This window comes from Colobus angolensis, unplaced genomic scaffold (assembly GCF_000951035.1).
Source record: "Colobus angolensis palliatus isolate OR3802 unplaced genomic scaffold, Cang.pa_1.0 Scaffold473, whole genome shotgun sequence".
NCBI lineage: Eukaryota > Metazoa > Chordata > Mammalia > Primates > Cercopithecidae > Colobus > Colobus angolensis.
In genome coordinates, this window is record NW_012118188.1 from 756,412 (window position 1) to 777,237 (window position 20,826).

Below are 20,826 nucleotides of genomic sequence, written 5' to 3' on the forward strand. Positions count from 1 at the left end.
AGTGCAATGGAGCGATCTCTGCTCACTGCAACCTCCACCTCCTGGGTTCAAGCGATTCTCCTGCCTCAGCCTCCCAAGTAGCTGAGATTACAGGTGTGCACCACCATGCCTGGCTAATTTTGTATTTTCAGTAGAGATAGGGTTTTACCACGTTGGTCAGGCTGGTCTCGAACTCCTGACCTCAAGTGATCCACCCGTCTCAGCCTCCCAAAGTGCTGGGATTACCGGCATGAGCCACCACCCCAGCCTTGGCCTCAAATCTAATGTTACAACTTACTCAATCATTTATTGATTGCTGTACTCAGTTCACTAGTACATCTTAAAAGTGTCAGGGCACATCTTTTACTCTTAAGGAATTTACAGTCTAGTAGAGGAGAGAAACATGTAAACAATTATAGTATAGTGTTCTGGCATTTTAATAGAAGTTATAAAGTGAAGAGTAGTTCAGTGAGGATGGATGATAATATACGGGAGAGAAGCTTTGTAGAGGTCCCCCAAAGTAAGAGACAGCAACTTTCTTTCCTAGATGTGAGAACCCTACCTTAAGCTAGCTTAAGAAGGAAGTCATGTTTTTATTTAAACCCAATGCCTATTTATTTTAAATAACAGATAACATTCACATGATTGAAAATTCAAAATACTCAAACTGATATTTGTAGTAAGAAATCTCCCTCCTGCCTCCATCCTCATTCATTTGACTAACTTCTCATTGTGTCCCCAGTCACCCAGCACTCCACTACAGAGGCAGCTAACGCCATCAGTGTAAGAGATAGCTAATGTCATCAGTGTCTTAAACATTCTCCAGATATTTAATGTATCATAAGGAAATGTGAATATAGTTCCCCCCTTTTTTGCAAATATTTTTACTAACCCAATGACAGTGTTCAGAATATTTCACAGAGTCTAGAGATCCCCATGCTCTCATCCGGCTTCACTCTCTCTATCTTAGTCAAGTAGCCTTGCTTCACTCACCGATCCTGCCCTGGCAGCATCCATCGCCATGTGTTCATTCAACAAATATCTCTTGAATGCCAGGTGTGCCTGGCAATGGGGACACAGCAGTGAATAAATCAGACAAATATCCCTGCTCTCGTGGAACTCGCTAGTGGAGAGTTCTCTCCACAGCTCTCTAGTAGAGGAAGAAACCAAAATACAACATAAATATCAATATATTAGAAAGTGATAAGTGCCATGGAGGAAAAAAAATGAAATAGGGAAGGAAGACATGAAGAGCTAAGATGGACAGCAAAGGTCTCACTAAGAAGGAAAAAGGGAAATGGGCTTAAGTGTATATCTGCAGGAAGAATGATCTGGGTGGGGGGAACTTTAAGAGCCAAAGCCCTGAGGCAGGACCTAGCCCATCCTATTGGAAGAACAGCAAGGAAGCTTATGTGGCTGGAAAGAAGAAAAGAAGAGATGCAGTCAGAGAGGACAAGGAAGCTAGATGGCACATAATATTGTAGGCCATTGTGAGGTCTTGGCTTTCACAGGGAGGCATGCAGGGAGCAATGGGAGAGGCAGATACTGAACCCAACAGAACCAGCAGCACTGCAGGTGCAGGGTCAGCGCAGAGCCAGGAGCGCCAAGTGCAGATGTAGTAAATGCAAGTAGGTCATCAGGTGAAGGTTGTTTAAGGACCTAAAAACAGTTAGAGATAGTGGAGCCGGGGCACAGAATAAAAACCCATTTCAACAGGAGGAAAACATAAAAGCAGAAAAGATTCTGCCTACTTCTTGTTGAAATATCCCACATAATCCAGAGAATAATAGAGAAGGACTGGAAGGCCATGTTAAAATGCATTTTAAATTCTCAGTTTCTCATTTGTATTGGCAGTAACTTTAATTGCTATAATTCTAAACAGCCTTTTATAAAAATTATCTTAGCAAATAAATTTTTACTATCAAAGCTTATTGCTTTTTAAAGATTTTTCCATTGCAGGCATATTTGTTGCCAAGCACCCATTTGTTTTGCCTTTTAGTACTAACTTTTTTATCTTTACTCTCATTTCATTGAGAAGTTTCTGGTAGGTGTGGTCAAAGGTAGTAGTTATTATTGTTTTGATAGACATATAAATTATGCTAGGAAAGCTGTGATTTATTTCAATTCTTCTTTTGCAGATAAATTAACCAACATAATTCCCTCAGTCTTCCAAGCAATTGAAAAAAAACTACTATTTTCTCCCAATTATTGCTTTAGACCTCTATTTGTTTATAATTTTCTTACCGCCTATTGCTTTATCTTTTACAACCTGACTTCCAGTTTCACTACTTCACCGAAATTGCTGTCTCTAAAGCTTTCTTCTTTGTTTATATCCCTCTAGACTTATCTTTGACACTTAAGACCATACTACTTTTTTTTTTTTTTTTTTTTTTTTTGAGACAGGGTCTCACTCTATTGCCCAGGCTGCAGTGCAATGGCCCAATCTCGGCTCACTGCAACCTCCAGCTCCCAGATTCATGTGATTCTTCTGCCTCAGCTTCCTGAGTAGCTGGGATTACAGGCATGTGCTACCATGCCTGGCTAATTTTTGTATTTTTTTTTTTTTAAGTAGAGATGGGGTTTCACCATGTTGACCAGGCTGGTCTCAAACTCCTGACCTCAAGTGTTCCACCAACCTTGGCCTCCCAAAGTGCTGGGATTACAGGTGTGATTTTTGAATGGCACACTCAAATTCTATGATTTTCTGTGATAACATTCATTCATAGTCTAATGAGAAGAAAAGGACAACCAATGAAGGCAAAGACCATGGAGACAAAATATGTATACATGAACATAGCCTAAGTGACAGGCAGAGCTGAGTCACAGCAGGGGCTCAGTTAGGAAGGAATTTTATTTTAAACCCAAGAAAAGCCTTAGGATTCATTTAGGCCAATGCCCTCATTTTATAAGATGAAATAATGAGGTGTAAAAAATGTGTCATGAAGACTTTGTCTACAAGTGATAGAAAACAGCAACTAAATTTAGCTTAAACAATAGGAAATATATTCTCCCATACAACATGATGTCCAAACATCATGCATCAAGGAGCTTATAGCTGCTCCTCTCTGTAGTTCTCTTGGCAAGGACACCTTTCACGTGTTAGCATTAACTTGCAGATGTGAGCAAGATAGCTGCAGCAGTTATCAGACTCAATATGTCTGACATATTGGTCACATCTGGAAGAATAAAAATGGACACGTTTCTACTGAGTCTCTTGTCAGTAGCAAAGAAACCTGACCAAGAAGCCCTGAGAGTTTATTTATCTCTTGTCACTTGCCCATTTCTAAAGCATCACTGCCAAGGAAAATGAGATTCCAAGATTGGCTTAGCCTTGGTCTCAGCTTGTAACAGAATCAGTGCTGGGGAGTCAAGGTTAAACAAAGTGACTATAATCAAAACATTACTTATAGGACTGAGATACTTTTATACCTATGTTTGTTCTACTACACTTCTAAGAATTTGCTTCTTTACCTGCTGTCCAATGACGGACTCAACTCTTCTTTCTTTTTGCAAGCTCCCCTGGGGAGCTTACTTAATCTTTTTGTAATTACCTTAGGTTTCTGTGGAAGTGGCATAGGGTAACAGTAAACACTAATTTTAGAGCCAGGCTGCCTGGGTTCAAATATAGGCCTCCACCACATCTAACTGTATGCGTTACCTTAGGCATGTTATTTAAGTCCCTTCCTCTTCTATAAAGGGGGACACTAAGAGAATCCACCTCGTAGAGATACCGTGAGAAGTACATAAGTTAATACATACTAAGTGCTCAGAATGATGCCTGTTATACAAAAAGTGTTCTATAAGTGTGTGCTAGTATTAAGGGGCATCTACTACTTTTGCATGTCCAGTATCTGTTCCCCCATCTTCTGATAAGTGTTTCCATTTTCCTTTGAAGAACCACCCCTCTGCCATGTCATATGATATTAGCGTAATTCTAGTCAGTATAAAGAGCTCCCAACCCACACTGAGCAAAAAGTGGGCACAAAGGCCAAGAAAATCCAATCTTACCATTTCCCCCAGAATCTGAATCTTATGAAGGACTCGAAGAGAACAGTTAAAATTCAGTCTCTCTAATGTCAATGCCTTAAAGAGGCTTTTCCTGAGCCTCTGCTTCCTACATTCCTAGAACTATTTTGTCCTTTCGAAAATCTGATTAATAATCCTTCCTTTCACTCTTTTAGCTACCCAATACCCTTTAATAACCCTTTAGCGCTTAAATTAGCTAAAATTGATTTCCATTGTTTGTATAATCACCATGTTGAAAACATAGGACTCCCAAATCAACTCAAAGAGTAACTTTATTTTTGTCTCTCATCTCTTTAAATCTATTCAAGAGCCTAGCTCTTCTCTGGACCCTTCACATAGATAGCATAGAAGTTAAGACAGTGGCTCTGAAGTCAAACTTTTTTTCTTTTTTCCTGAGATAGAGTCTCATTCTGTTGCCCAGGCTAGAGTGCTATGGCAGGATCTCAGCTCACTGCAACCTCCGCCTCCTCGGTTCAAGATATTCTTGTGCCTCAGCCTCCCGAGTAGCTGGGATAACAGGCACCCGCCACCATGCCTGGCTAATTTTTGTATTTTTAGTAGAGACAGGGTTTCACCACATTGGCCACATTGGTCTCAAACTCCTGACCTCAGGTGATCCACCAGCCTCGGCCTCCCAAAGTGCTGGGATTACAGGCATGAGCCATTGCGCCTGGCCTAAAATCAAACATTCTGGACTCATTTCTAGCTCTACCTCCCACTAACTCTGTTACTTAGTATATCTTTGCCTCAGTTTCCTTACCTATAAAATAGGGGAATAATAAAATCTACCTCATTAGGATACTGTAAACTTAAAATGATTTCCCAAATGTAAAATGCTTGGAAGTGTACCTAGCTCATCATAACCCAAACAATGTGAACAGAGCAGATGACAGAAGTGGTCCAATGAGGTCATCTCTCATTGACATCGGGCCCTGACCATTTTTTGTTTATATTCTTTGGTTCACATCAACCCCCTCCTCTTTTCTAAGTCATTCAAGACTTAAAGCACTGCCACTTCCTCAAGGTCTACATTGATCTACAAAGACCATATTAACTTGCTACTTTACTTGTAGAAATTATACACCATAGCAGATACATTAATCTTGACTTCAAATCATTTCTATTGTTTTCAAATTATGACCGGGTATAAATCATGACTCCCCAACAAAAAGAGTGTTCGAAGAATAATATATTATTTTATGTCCTTCTTGTTAGTTAACCTAGAGTAAGACTCACAGTAAATCCTTAATAATTAACTTCTGAATGGCTCTCTGAACAGCTAAATGTGTTTCCAATCACATTACTTCTGGGTTTGTAGAGCTGCAAGTCTTTAGGCCTATGTTTTTATTGTATGTGTAAACACACAAAATAGACAATGTGTAAACACACAAAATAGACAAAAGTCTAGAACTTCCCATTTTCTTCCCACATTGACCCACAAACATTGGGTATCCAATAAGTACTGTTAACTATTACAAAAAGGCTAAAAACTTCAGGAGCTACATATACTAATTATATTAATAAATATGGGAGGAAATTCCAAATGCATCTGCTACAGTGAAGATTTAAAACTATAATAGGGAAAGATATTGTTTTATTTAAAAATATAAAACATGAAAATAAAAGAAACAGATACACTTACATACTTTATTCCCTTCTAATACTTTTATTTTTTCAAATGAGAGTAATCCCCATAAGAATTGTTAAAGAAGGACAAAGTTGGGAAGGTGACTACCATATATTTTTATTGTCATTTCTGGAGAAATTTTTATTTTTTAAACTCTGCATAACTTAACGTACATAATCTTCTCTCTTTGATTTCTCTAAGCATGTGAAAAAAATATACTTAGAAATAAAAACTTCTGTTGATATCCACAGGCATATCATCTAATATAAAAAGATGGCATGGTTGAATTGTTTGAGTTGCTTTTTAGTGATGTGAAAAAGTCAACTGGGAAAAAGAAACTGAGGAAGACTAGACTCAATTCCATGTGAAACTATCTGTGAAATGCAGATACATAAACTGACTCACTTAACCAATCCTGGGAACAAGCTAACATTACATGTAAATGACACTTCTATAAAACTCCATACTTTCTGGGTTATTGTTATGTTTAGTGGATATGCTTATTTTAAAATTAAGAAAAAATGCTTTTTGCTAAATGCTACCAACTGTGAAATTTTCAACCAGATCAACCCTTCATTGCTTTTTTTCTATGGGAATATTCAATCTAGGAGAAAAAGAAAGGGGAAGATAGAGAAAGATAAAAGGACAAAAACTACATATCTTACTTGGATTGTGCAAGACAGCCTGGTGCAACCACATTACAATTTTCCTCCTCAGTTTGGAGTGCAGTGAGCTCTATCATGTTAACCATCACATCATTTGTGTGGCCTGGGAGCTGGGGAAGTGCTGAAATGATCTTCTCTACTAAGTTGTCTCCATGATGTCCAACTGCTCCTGTTTAGGCAGACAAGAAGATGTAAACTCATAAAATAGGAGGAAAAAGCAAGCTGGATAAATGTTTTATCACATGCTTTCTATCAAAAATAACAAACATTTTTAGTTTCTGTACAACAAAACTCATATTTTGCCCTTTATACAACTAATCACATTCACAATCACCTAGTCAACATGTACCTCACAGGTTGTAATTAATGCTCCATGAGGGCAGACTTCATGTCTGCTCTGGCTAGTACTGTATCCCTAGCACCTAGCACAGTGCCTACACATAGTAGGCATCAATAAGCATTTGCTGAGTGAATGAATAAATAAACAAATAATGCGCATCTAGTCAGTCAAGTAAATAGTATCATAAGATGATACTCTCCTAAAATTTTAAAGCTTAATTTTTTTTTCTTTTCTTTTCTTCTTTCTTTTCTTTTTTTTTTTTTTTTTTTTATTTAGAGACAGAGTGCCACTCTGTTGCCCATGCTGGAGTGCAATCATAATTCACTGCAGCCTTGAACTCCTGAGCTCAATCAAGTCTCCCACCTTAGTTTCCCAGATAGTTGGAACTATTCCCAGATAGTTGGAAAATTAGCCACTATACCTGGCTAATTTTTTTTGTTTTTAAGTCTCTCACTATGTTGCCCAGGCTGGTCTTGAACTCCTGGCCTCAAGAGATCCTCCTACCTTGGTCTGCCAGCTGAAATTATAGTTGTAAGCTACTATACCTGGCCTGAATTTCATTTTTATTTTACTGATGAAGACACTAAAACCCCAAAGGGCTTAGGGACCTGACCAAGAATAGCAGATCTCCCCTCCACTAGAACCATGTCTTCATAGTGGCAAAGGCCCTGTTTATCTAGTTCACCCTGTACCCACCAAGTCTACCATGGAAACTGGCAGCTAGTGGGCTCTCACCAAATATGTGTTGGATGAAGAAAAGAATAAATGAATGAATGGTAATGGCCTGCAATGACAGAAACATTTATTGAATGCTTTCTGTGTACTAGGCACTGTTTTAGGTGTTTTACTTTAATTAATGAACTCGAATTAAAATTCAAGACTAATGACACAGTTCACGGCTTTTTCCATGAAACCAACTTATCTCTGTAAAAGTCATGATTGCTTGGAAGACATCATGCCAACAATGGGTGGGACTTGCCACATCTATTTGCTATAAGCCCATCGACTTCAAATCAATTAACATTTTGCTTCTAATGCCTCCCTAACTCTATCTCTCTGTTGTTTTTGCCACATCATATTAATGGGAAAGAAGAATCAGGGAGGAAAGGCCAAACCAGGAACCCAAGGAATCACCATTATCACCATCATCATTTTCGCCAAAACAGTTAATATTCATTGAGGGCTTGTGCTACATCAGGTCCTCAGTTCCATACTGTACATTCATTATCCACTTAATTCTTACAGCAACCCTAATATGTAGGTATTATTATGCTCAGCTTGCTCACGAACAAGTAAATAATTAACTTATGCATTACAGAGTAAGAATTCAAACCCAGGAGCCAGATAACTCCAAAAACCATACTCTTAGTTTAAAAAAAAAAAAAAAAATCAGGCACACTAAAGTGACTTATTACAGAACCGGCATGGGTGCTTCTAAGGTGACTTCTAATGTTAAACAAAGGGGTTCTTGTTCTACCAGTACAATCTTCATTTATTAGGTCTAGAAGGAACTATGTCTTATTTATGTTGTCTATGAAGTATAGTTGTCTCTCCAGCACTCAGGCTAGAAGTTGCTTGGTAAATACTTGCTGAATTAATGCCTAGTGATTATAAATGGTCCTGGTATCCAGAGAGGGATCAGAAATCTCTAAGTGAATTATGTCTTTAAACTAAGGCTGAAATGGAGATACTAGGACTACCTCAGAGCATCAATAATTTCTTTGTTTCTCAACTATTTCCCTCCTCAATTACTAAAAATTTTTAAAATTTCCATTTATCATCAAAATAACTTTTCTTTGAACCTGATGCCCAAATTCTTCTGATCCTTACGCCAAGCTATTCCTGTATTTCATCTGCCTTCCATAGACACAAGGCACAAACAAGTGTTCTATATGTGCTATCTTTCTTCTCTAACTTCTATACCCTCTGCAATCTGGCTGTTGCTCATTCCTCCTTCTGACCCCAAACTCCCTGACCCCAAACTCAGGGATGTTCAGCAAGTCTCAGTTCATTAAACCCTCTGCAAATTGAAACTGTTAACAGTCCTCTTGAAATTTTCTGAATATGAGAAATCAAGACATAAAATATTTATTTTTAAGATGTAATGGCTAAGTTATTTTTATAGAACCAAAGTATAATTTATGTGACTAAAATATTGTATACTAACATTCTAAATGTTCAAAAGCAGATGAATCATTTTCTTTAAATTATAGTATATTTATTAAAGCAGTTCTCAAACTGAGATTTTTATTTTCTGCTATTTATATGCACTTCTAAACTTACTATGGTAAACATACATCCCTGTTGTAATAAGAATAAACACACACACACACACACAAAGTTTTATGAAGGGTTATCTTTGGATAGTAGGATTATGGTTGATGTTAACTCTACGAAAACTTCACTTTTCCCCAATGTTTGCTACAAAAGCACATGAGACTTATCCAATTAGTAAAACTATTCACATTTCATCAGAAACTGTTTAGAATATTACATTAGAGAAATAACAAAATGCCAATTTTTCATGACCATGATTATTCGGCTTCTTAGATTTGATAAAAAGAATACATATTCTAATTAATGTGCTCTTCTGTGAATACATTTTATCCCATATCCAGCTTCAGGGAATTCAATATTCATTTTTTAAATTTAATTAGTGCCATTTACATAATTCAAATATAGACTTAAGAATTTAGGGTCTATCGATGTCACAGTAACTTCAGATTCTCCTTTTATAAAATGAATAATAATGCCAAGATTTGTATCACATTTTAGTTTTCAAAGAGCTTAATTTTTATTTTATTATAGAAAATGTAAAATATTATTTGAGATGCTCTAGGGTGGAAGTCAATCAGAACCCAGTCATTTCTTCCCTGCCCAACTTTTAACCTGACCAACAGCAATGTGGTCCTTAGTCTGGGCAAAGAATGGCTTCCCAATGACATCTCTTCCAAAGAGGTGTAGGAAAAACAAAATGGAGACGAGGGTTCAAGTGGTCCCTTCCTCTACTAGTTTCTGGTGTAATTTGAGACAACTTCCATAAATGTGGTTCTGTTCTACCAATCTAAAAACTCAAGTTGGTCCAGCTGACATCTAAGTATCCTTCAGCCTCAGGATTTTTGATCCTAAATTAAGCCAATTGCTTCAAGGGCTAAACTTTTCAAATTACCAGGACCAGAAAATACCAATTCTGTATGATCCTGTGGATTATATGTGTGTTAGTGTCATTATCATAAGGCATGTAACATCTTCACTTGTCTCTAAGTCTTACATGGAATAAAATGAGAAGCAAGCATTGAGATGTCTTCATAAGAGCTCAATCCATATATTCTGTTAGCTCTGTCCCTCTAGAGAATCCTGATTAATACACTTATGAAATGAACAGAGATCATCCATACCATTTTTAACACCGTCTTGAGTAACTAGAATTGTACTGATCTTGCAGAATCATGCAGGGGGAACCTTTCACTTAATCTACTTCATTTTTTTTCTCTAGTTATTCTAGAAGATAGACATGTTAACTTATTTTACCCTTTCAATTACCATCTGAGGTCCTTATTTTACAGATCAGGAAACTGAGAGGCAGAAGTTAGGCAACTTGCCCAAGGACTTTTGACTAGGAAAGGGCAGAGCTAAGATTGCTACAACTAAGCTCTCATAATCCCTTTAGTAACAGTAGCCACCATATATTGAGGATCTACCTCAATCCCCATACTCCTTACTTAAATGATCCTATATAACATAAATCTGATCATGTCACATCATAGCTCAAAACTCTCCAACTGATTCCCATTATACCTTGGCTATTATTCTAAATCCTTATTTTAACCTACAAAGGATTCCCTCTACCTACCCCACCAACTGATCTCCTATCGGTGTTCCCTCTTGCTTACAACACTTTCGCCAAACTAGCCTCCTACTGGTCCTCAAGCATGACACACATGCTCCCACCTTAGGCCCAATGCACTTGCCATTCCCTGAGTCTTATATGTTCTATCCTTAGGTAGCCACAGGGCATGCTTCCTCCCTTCTTTCAGCCTCTGCTCAAATGTCACATCCTCACAGAGGTCTTCCCTAGCTATTCTATTTAAAGTGGAAACTACATCACTTTTTTAGTATCTATCTAGTCTCTTACCCAGTATATTAGTTGTATGTTGCTGCTAACAAATTATCTCAAAACTTAAAAACACATGTATTAATCTCACGGTTTCTATGCATCCAGGAATTCAGAGTGGCTTAACTGGGTCTGACTCAGAGACTCATAAAATTGCAGTCAATATGTCAGCTGGGGCTGCAGTCATCTGAATGTTTGACTGGGCTGGAGGATCCATTTCTCAGATGGCTCACTCACAAAGCTATTGACAGGAGGCCTCAGTTCCTCATTGGCTTGGAAGGAATCCTATTTCCTCACTACATGGGCTTCCCACAGGGCTGCTTGAGTCTCTTCATGACATGGTAGCTAACTTCCGTCAGAGCCAGTGATCCAAAAGAACAAAGCAAGAAAAAAGACGCAATGCCTTTTAGGACCTGGTCTTGAAAATTACACTCTTGCATTTCTGCCATATGCTATTTTAGGGATAAAGGGATAAGTGAGTCACTAAACCTAGCCCACACTCAAGGGGAGGGAAATTTAAACTCTATTTCTTGAAGGAAGATGTATCAAAGAATTTGTAGACATATGTATAGAAAGAGAGACAAGGTCTTGCTCTGTTGCCCAGGCAAGGATGCGGTGGCTCAATCATGGCTCACTGCAGCCTAGACTTCCCAGACTCAGGTGATCCTCCCACCTCAGCCTCCTGAAGAGCTGGCACTACAGCACGCAACACCATGCCTAGCTAATTTTTTGTATTTTTGTAGAGATGGGGTTTCACCATATTGCCAAGGCTGGTCTCGAACTTCTGGGCTCAAGAGATCCACCGCTTTGGCCTCCCAAAGTGCTGGGGTTATGGTGAGCCACCACACCCAGCTTATAGACATATTTTTAAACCACCATATCTACCTTCATTAATATTAATAGCCCATATTATTATACTGATATTAGTAATTTGTTTACTGTCTTCATTTCCAAACAAAATTTAAACTTCTTAACTGGAAGGATTTGGATATTTTTAGCACTATTTCCCCTATTCCTTGAGCAATAGATAATATGTATTTTTGAATGAAGGAATTATTTCAGGCCAGGCTTGGTGGCTGATGCCTGTAATCCCAGCACTTTGGGAGGCTGAGGTGGGAGGGTCACTTGAAGTCAGGAGTTCGAGACCAGTCTGGCCAACATGGTAAAGCCCCATCTCTACTTAAATATATATATATATATATATATATATATATATATATTAGCCAGTTGTAGTGGTATGTGCCTGTAATCCCAGCCACTCAGGAGGCTGAGGCACAAGAATTGCTTGAACCCAAGAGGCGGAGGTTGCATTGAGCTGAGATTGAGCCACTGCACACCAGCCTAGGCAACAGAGCAAGACTCTGTCTCAAAAAAAAGGAATTATTTCATATTCCTCCCACAGGTTAGAATGCAAAAATATTCCCTTTACAAATGAGAAAACCCTCAACTGCTCAATGCAGGTCAAATAGCACAAAAAATCACTAAGCCAGGATGTGAGGTTATCCTGGCATGGATCTAACATCGAAAATCTAGTCAGTCCTTTATATGGCTACCCAATTGTGTCTCATACCTATTTATTTTAAATAGTATCTTCTGAACCCTGAAATAAAGATATAAGTTAGTTAGTTTGCATGTTTTGGAAAAGCAGATGGGGGAGAAAAAAAATCAGACACCTTTCTGAGCACTAACGCAGCACTGGAGTCCAACTATGTTTAGTCTCTGAAGCTGCCAACTTCTGGACACACCATATAATGATCATCTCTACTGTATAGTACAACAGTTCTCAAATTTTTCCCACTCCCACACATGAGTAGTCACTGGAGCAAACTGCCAAGGTTCAAATCCTACCTCTGCCACTTAATACCTGTGTAATCTGAGGCAAGTTATTTAACTCCTCTATGCTTCAGTTTCATCTGTAAAATGAGGATAATTATAATACTTATCTCACAAATTATTGTGAAAATTAAAGGAATTTACATATGCAGAGTACTGAGATAAACAGTTCATTTTCAAATGTTAGCCATTACTAGAGGACTCAAATTTTAATACTTCGACAAGTGATATACAATCACACTTTAAAGCAAATATAAACACTTCAGTGTATCATTATCCCAGGATTAAGAACCATCCACTGGATTGAGAGTTAATCTTTAATCAAAAGGATTTTAATTTAAAAGTTTGCATGAAGCTGCTTATAATCCCAGAAGTTTGGAAGGCTGAGGTGGGCAGATTACTTGAGGTCAGGAGATCAAGACCAGCCCCGCCAACATGGTGAAACCCTATCTCTACTAAAAAACAAAACAAAACAAAACAAATACAAAAATTAGCTGGGCATGGTGGTGGCTTTCCTGCCTGTAATTCCAGCTATTTGGGAGGCTGAGGCACAAGAATCATTTGAACCTGGGAGGTGAAGGTTAGAGTGAGCCGAGATGGCTCTACTGCACTCCAGCCTGGGCAACAGAGTGAGACTGTCTCAGAAAAAAAAATAAAATGTTTACATGAAGCTAAAATTCAGAATTGAACTAAGAGAGTAAATTTAATTCCCAGCGTTATCACCATCTCCTACCTTTTAATTTTGAACTTGAAAACTATTAGCAAAACACTCTAGCCAATCTCAAGAGCCAGAACATGAAAGGAAACCAAACTCAAATATTTTAGGAATTCATGAATCAAGTCTCTTTTTAAATTGTCCCTGGAAACAAATCAGAAGCCAGAATAGCCCACAGAATGCTGTACTGAAATCCTCGGTACAAACATGCCCGACCCATAGGTGTCCAAACCCTGAGTAGTCTAAACATGGTCAAAGCAAGCCAGAATGAAAGAGATGAGCATCAGTGGCCATTTACTTCTCAAACAATTATAACTTTTTATATTTAAGCCATGAGTACTTATCAACTGGATAACCAGGAGAGAAAGGAACTTGACTATCTTGTTTACCACTGTTTCCCTATTACCTGGAACAGTGTTTAGCACAAAATAGGCACTCAATAAATATTTGTCTTAAAAAAACGTACATTTAGACAAAGAAGTACTACTTTCAGCAAAGACGATGACCGAAAGATGAGAAAGAAACTTGTCTACATTGTGAACATCATGATGTTCACAATGTTAAGTACTTATGAATTATTTGAGGTTATTTTTCATACTGCCAATTTCACATCTAAGAAGAATTACAAATATATACATTTTCTAATAGTAAATTATCAAGGCTAGCATCCAAAATATTTAGCATCTAATAACATAAATTAATATATAAATTAATATCTAAATCAAATACTGAAAAATGTATTTCCTTTTGGTCTCTATATTAAAATGACTGTCAAGTCTCTTAAATTGAAATTCAAATCATTTAAGTCATTCTAATAATTTTCAAATCACCTCTCATGCCTGTAATCCCAGTACTTTGGGATGCCAAGTCAGGAGGATTGCTTGAAGCCAGGTGTTTGAGACCAGCCTGGGAACAAAGTGAAATCCCTGTCTTTACAAAAAATAAAAAGTAAAACCCTTCTGACTTTTACAAGTTGTTGGTATAATCTTTTGTTGGCTTCAGTTGTCACTGGCTAAACAATGCCACAATGTAAGCCACAATTTGATGTAAGAAACCTCACCAAACTCTTGTAACAACTACTCCATTAAACTGATAGTCACGAGCTTCCCAGCTCCCTAAGCTTGCTGCATCCAGAAGGGCAAATCTGTAAAAAATGTGAGCATCATGACCAGGTATTCTCCAGAATGCCAGGGCCAGGAGCACCCTTACCAACAACAATGCCACTAACATCATCTACCCTACTACCTCATTCAACGTGGGGCCACTCTGAAGCAGTGGGTAAGTGCTGCATTTTCTCATTCACTACTACCATGGAGCCACCATGACCTCCACTGCCTCAGTTCCCTCAGTGCCCCTAGGGGGCCAGCTGCATCCGCACTAGCATGCTCCTAGGCCCTATCTATTGCCTCCACTGGACAACAGGATTTGGTGACTTGTGGTCTTAATAAGTAGAGGGCTTATTTTTACTCACTAATACAGAACTACTTCAACATTTAAACAAAAGGTTTGACAATACAGCTATGTACCCACTGAAAATGAACCCTGTATATTACTAATATGGTATGTAACACTATGTGGAAACATCTTTGAATCAAATGAGACTTTAAGCTGATCATCTGGAAGATAATCTGGATGATTATCCAAAAGTTATCTATTAAAAAGACATCAATTTATCAGTTACTAGGATCACAGTAACAAACTAGTCCTGATTAAAATCTATCTTCCAAAGTCTACCCTCCACCAGCCACAGTAATTTTAATCCTTCTAAAAGCAAGCAGGTGATAATTTTTAAATGGGACGTAGATCATGGACACTTCTTGAGTATCCTGTGCTCAAAGCTGATTGGTTTCAGAGAGGACCACAAATCAAAACCTGGTTCCATAAACCAGTAGATAGGCCAATACACTGGGCCCTGGCCATTCTGGCTTTATCACCCTACCAGGCCATTGCTGCTGTCACCTACCACCACTAAGCAGGTGACCTCACTCTGCTCAGGAGATCTCACCCCATTTGGGATCCAACACCCAGGGCCCAGCCAAGGTCTTCCTCCCTGCCAGACACTTACCTCACTGAGTCCTACCTAAATGTTTTTGAACTGAATTATTCAAGAAGATAAGAAGGAAGCAGAGTCTTTATAATTTTTAACGTATTTGAGAAATACCTCAAGGAACTTTTCGGGGTTCAATCTCTTTGCTTTATCATCATATCTTGTGTTAGAATGCCCATAGTATCCCATTGAGACTAATATTTTCATAGTTCCTCTCAGGCTCTTGACAGAGTGGCTGAATTTTTCTTACTCTTTTTATATGTTGCCTTGAATCTACCCACAGAAATCTTCTATTTGTTCCCTTTGAGCAATGCCCCTTTCAACTTTAAATATTGTTTCACTGATCTCATGTACCTAAAATGCCCCCTCCCACACAAACCTGCTACTGAGTACCTTTGCTAACTTAACCATTCACCTTGGAAGACCACCTACTGGCAGAGGGATTCTTAACAAATGTAAAGAAAGTAAGCACTTTACACTAACAATACAACACTAACTCTCTCTTTGACAATTCAAAAAACAAAAGATGCTGAACTTTGACATTTATGGAAATAAATGTCAAATGTGACACAATACCATCACACCTGGCTAACTAACTCTTATGCTTTTTTCAGTAAGGAACAACTTTTGAGCCTCAATATCTTAATTCTTAAAATGATAAAGAACACTCAATTTGTTGAGATCAAATAAGGTAATGTAAGAGTGGGATTTTTATTTTTATTTATTTATTTGAGACAAGGTCTCGCTCTGTCATCCAGACTGGAGTGCAATGGCACGATCACAGCTTACTGCAGCTTCAAACTCCCAGGTTCAAGCAATCTGCACACCTCAGCCTCACAAGTAACTGAGACCACAGGCATAAGTCACTATACCTGGCTAATTTTTGTGTTTTTTGTAGAGACAGGGTCTTGCTCTGTTGCCCAGGCTGTTTTTGAACTCCTAGGCTCCCATGATTCACCAGCCTCAGCCTGGAATTACAGGCATGAGCCACCACACCCAGTGTTGGGATTACAGGTATGAGCCACCACAAAGAAGTGGTTTTTATCTGTAAAATATTCATATAAATATTACTAGCTAATATCATTATTTTCTTTCTTAAGTTTTGCAGTGAGCCCAAGCTGCCAAATCTTAGACCATTCAGAAAAGTATGCATCATTTTTTCTGCATTTGTGTATTACTAATGATATGATTCAAGAAATCTCAGAAATATTTTCAATTAGAAAAAATAAGTATGTTAACCTCAATTAATGTCTGGTATTTACAACCTATAATCCACTCATTTATCTATCATTCAATAAATATATATTGAATACCTACTGTTTTCAAGGTACTCTTGCTGGTTAATAAACAGTAAACAAAACAGAGTCCCTTCCTTCAAGAACTTCCATTCAAGTGGGAGGAGACAGGTAATAAATAATCAATTAGTAGTGTCAGGGAATAGTGAAGGCTATGACAAATAAAGCCAAGTAAGGGGTAAGAAAGTGTCAAAGAAGGTCACTGAGGAAGGCCTCTCTGAGGAGCAGGAATGATGTGAGGGAGAAAGCCATGTGGATACCTCAAGGAAGAACATCCCAAGCAAAGCTGCAGAGGAATTGCAAAGGCGCTGGGGCTGGAACATGGTTAGCATGTCTGGCAATGGCAAGGTAGTCAATGTTGTAAGAGGGGAGATCATGTATGGCCTTGAAAACAACAGTAAGGAACTTGACAGGAGGTATGATGAGAGGCCACTGGAATACTGAGCAAGTAAATGATATGTCATAGTTATCCTTTGAGGGATTATATAAGAAGCTGGGCTAAGTGGTTGCTTGCCTGTATATGTTTCACACTTCTTTATTTTTTAACTATTTGCACACTTTACTGTGTCAAATGCTGCTTTGAAGTTCAGTAGAATGAATGTGGTGATAAAACAAAGGAAGTTTCTGGGAAGTATTGGAAAATAAAAGTCTAATTGAAGTGGAGTCAAGAGAAAATGGGAGTAGATGTTTGTGGAGACAAGTATAAACAACTCTTTCAAGTTTGCTATAAAACAAAGCAAAAAAAAAAAAAAGGAATTGAAGTTGGGAGAGCATAGGAGATCAAGAAAGATGTTCCCTGGGGGAAAATACAGGGAAAAGGAAAAAATGATGGCCTAAGAAAGGGAGAGGGTATTTGAAAAACAGTAAATCTATGAGAAGTGAAAAGACAGGATTTAGTCTACATAGGTGAAAAAGGTGGCATTAGATAGTGGCAGGGACAGTAGCTCTCTCTTCAAGATGAAGGAAGGAAAAAGACATGGGTACAGATGTAGAAAGGGTGGTAGATTTGGTGATGGGAAAATATGGATTTTTCTAGTGGCTTGATATTAGAAGTGAGAAAGGTGAGTATGGGGAAGGAGATCTGGATGCTTGATGAGAGAGAACCTATAAAATGATTGCTGCCAAATGGCAACTTTGTCTTTCTATGTGTCTTTATTTTGTAAATCTTTTTTTTTTTTTTCTTTTGAGACAGAATCTGACTCTTTCACCCAAGCTGGAGTGCAGTGATGTGATGGTGGTTCACCGCAACCTCTGCCTTCTGGGCTCAAGTTATCCTCCACCTCAGCCTTCTGAGTGGCTGGGACTACAGATCACCACACTTGGCTAATTTTTCATTTTTTTATTTAATTTTTAAATTTTTGGTAGAGATTGAGTTTTGCTGTGTTGCCCAGGTTGATCTCAAACTCCTGAGCTCAAGCAGTCTGCCTGCCTCAGCCTCCCAAATGCTGGGATTACAGGTATGAGCCTCCATGTCGGGCTCTAAATCATACTTGACTACATTATATTGCAAACTTTTAGAGGGCAGAAGTTATGCTCACCTTATTTATTCTGTATGTTTAAAAACAAAGTATTAGCTACCGAAGATGTAAAGAGCTGTTACTATGATGCTGGACAGTGGGACATTAAGTTTTGCCTAACTGAAGTCTTAGGGGAGGGTACAAAATTATGTGAACTTCCCAGTTGATTATGAAACAACTTTGTTACATTTTTGGCATAAAGAGATAGAAGTAAAAGTAATATATAGCATCCACTAAAAAACTCAACAAGCATCTGCTTATCGGGTTTTATCTTTTAATCCCCTATGGACTCTGTGATGCTACAGTTATTACTTATATATTTAAATCACAGACTGGACATCTGGTTTTTCCAGTCACATAAGTTTACATCTCAGTATTACCATTTAGGCTACTTTCTATTTTTTATCTGAAAATTAATCTTAAGATTAAAAACTCAAATATACCTATTTTGTTTTTTGTAACTTAATTCAACTTTTCTCTTACCGATTAAAGGAAATGCCTACCAATGTCAGTTTTCCGATTATTCTCCCTGGATGCGGAAGGGGCTAGGCTACATTACTAACAGTATTATACAACCTAATTAGAGAACAATAAAGTTGACCTTTGAAAATAACATATCAAACATCAGAAAGTGTCTTTTCTTCATCTGCTTTAAGGATTACATTTGTTTCTTTTGTGTGAATAATACATTATTACAATTTGAGATTATTTATTCTTTAATACAATGAGAGCTAAAAATAAATCAATAAACATTTGAAAATATTTTCTACAATTCTATTTAATCTCATTTACTAGTGACATTTAAGTTCAGCCTCACTTTTTAACATTCATTTCCTAAACCTCAATTGTCTGTGATAATTTTATGTTTTATTATACAGTAGTTTTCCTTCCGATGGGTCATCTGTTAACACTTCTCCAACAAACCAGAGTGTTCTTATGAAGGACTGTTGTGAGTACTGGCATTCGTAAATTTCTAAAAATAAAATTTCCCAGGTGCAGTTTTCCTCCATGTCAGCATAATCCTGGGCTAAAGTTGTTGTTTAACAAGGCAATGCTCATTATTGATATTTCTACCCATTACAGCATTTAACAAATGTTATTGTAATTGCTGATTCACTTGTCTATATTCCACTTTAGACAATAAACGCTGTGAGATTAGAGACTGTGTTCATCTAGTTCATCTTTATATCCTCAATCTGATATATAATAAAAGGTCAATAAAAGATATGCTGAATCAATGAAAGTCCCAGAAATGTGGGGAATGGTAACGAAGAACTCCGGAGCAACGCACTTACCTGTGAGATCCAGGGTTCTGTCCATAAAAACCACTGATGCCCTGCCTGCAGCAGTCTTCTTCCTGTTCTTTGCAGGGGCATAATTGGCCAGATCCGCAGCGATGACCCGACTTAAGGAACCTACAGCAAAACACTCCTCCCGTACTCCTAAATGTTCACACAGAGAACTGAGGCCTGACACTAGGCACCTGATCTGCAGCAGCAGCTCTGGGGTTAGGGCAGTGGCGTCCACATCACTCAGGCCTCCCAGCTTCCTCTTGTCCGGTCGGGCGCTATTAAGGAGATGCACATCCTGGGGTAGCAGTGGGAAAAGGGATGCGAAGGCTGGAGTCAAGGCAAAGTGGGGAGCAACAGGGGCAAGCAACAACGGGACATGGAACACCTCGGCCGTGTAGTTCATGTTGCCCATCCATTCACACAGCTTCTCCTCCAGCTGCTCAAACACCGGCTGCTGCCCCTCCATCTCGGCCGCTGCCGCCGCTGGGACATGATTAGCTGTGAGGTGGACAGCGTGGCTCACGGCTGTGACCACCACACAATACTGGAAGTGACTGCGGCAGATGATGTCCCGTAGGATCTCCACAGTCCGGCCTTTCAGCAGGCAGCTCAGCACAAACACCGCCTTGGGCTGCTTGGCTCCACCACCAACTGCGTCGGGCTCGAACTCTCGCAGGTGACAGTCAGGACCCCCCACCGCCTCCAGGAGACGGGTGGATCCGCAGCCCCAGTGCAGGCTCTCGGCGCAGGCGGAGTCCAGGTAAACCACAGCCCGTTTCACTTTGGCCAGCACCTGCTCCCATCCTTGCTGGGTAAAGGACAGTACGCCTGAGGCGCTCATGGTTGGGGATTCGCAGGCTTGGGGAACTACGGTGCAGGAACTTCTTTCTAAACTCACCGCTTCCGGAAATTGGGCTCCCAGAGACTTTGACAGTCAACACAGTACACGTGATCCGGCTTCTGACACGCTACCTGATGGCGCTCGGTGATGACGTTGAACTGAGCGGTGATTGGTTAGGGAGGAGGCCGGAATTGAGGAAGGATGGTGTGGTCTGGAAAGAAGTGGGTGGGGCTCTGTGCCTCTGGGCTTCCTCAAAAATTTCGCGGAGATGAGGTGTTCCCCGGGGTGGAGCTGAACCGAGTTCTTTTCGTCACTCGGCCTGTCTGTGCAGATAATCTTTTCATGTTCCTTGAAAAGTCTCCGAAATAAAAGCCTAATCCGAAATTTGATACCTTCCTTAGATATGAACACGTCTCTAAAAGCACAGCCACATTCTCAATCTAAACTCAGAGCAACTAGAAAAAGATAATAAGAACAACCAACTTTGTGAAATATTTTGAGTTTATAGATCGCTGCCACATACGTTATTGCCCAC

At 38.9% G+C, this 20,826-nt stretch overlaps 1 protein-coding gene across 2 annotated transcripts in view; it reads right to left on the minus strand.

Moving 5' to 3' along the window:
• SCFD2 (sec1 family domain containing 2) overlaps positions 1–20,456 on the minus strand; it is a 517,708-nt gene extending 497,252 nt beyond the window's left edge. For both annotated transcript variants that reach the window (XM_011958750.1, XM_011958752.1), the window contains exons 1-2: positions 19,454–20,456; positions 6,298–6,466 (exon numbers count right to left, since the gene is read on the minus strand). In XM_011958750.1, coding sequence (XP_011814140.1) covers positions 6,298–6,466; positions 19,454–20,291 — 1,007 coding nt within the window. In that variant the 5' untranslated portion in view covers positions 20,292–20,456. The remainder of the gene's footprint in view (positions 1–6,297; positions 6,467–19,453) is intronic.
• Between the last annotated feature and the right edge of the window lie 370 nt (positions 20,457–20,826).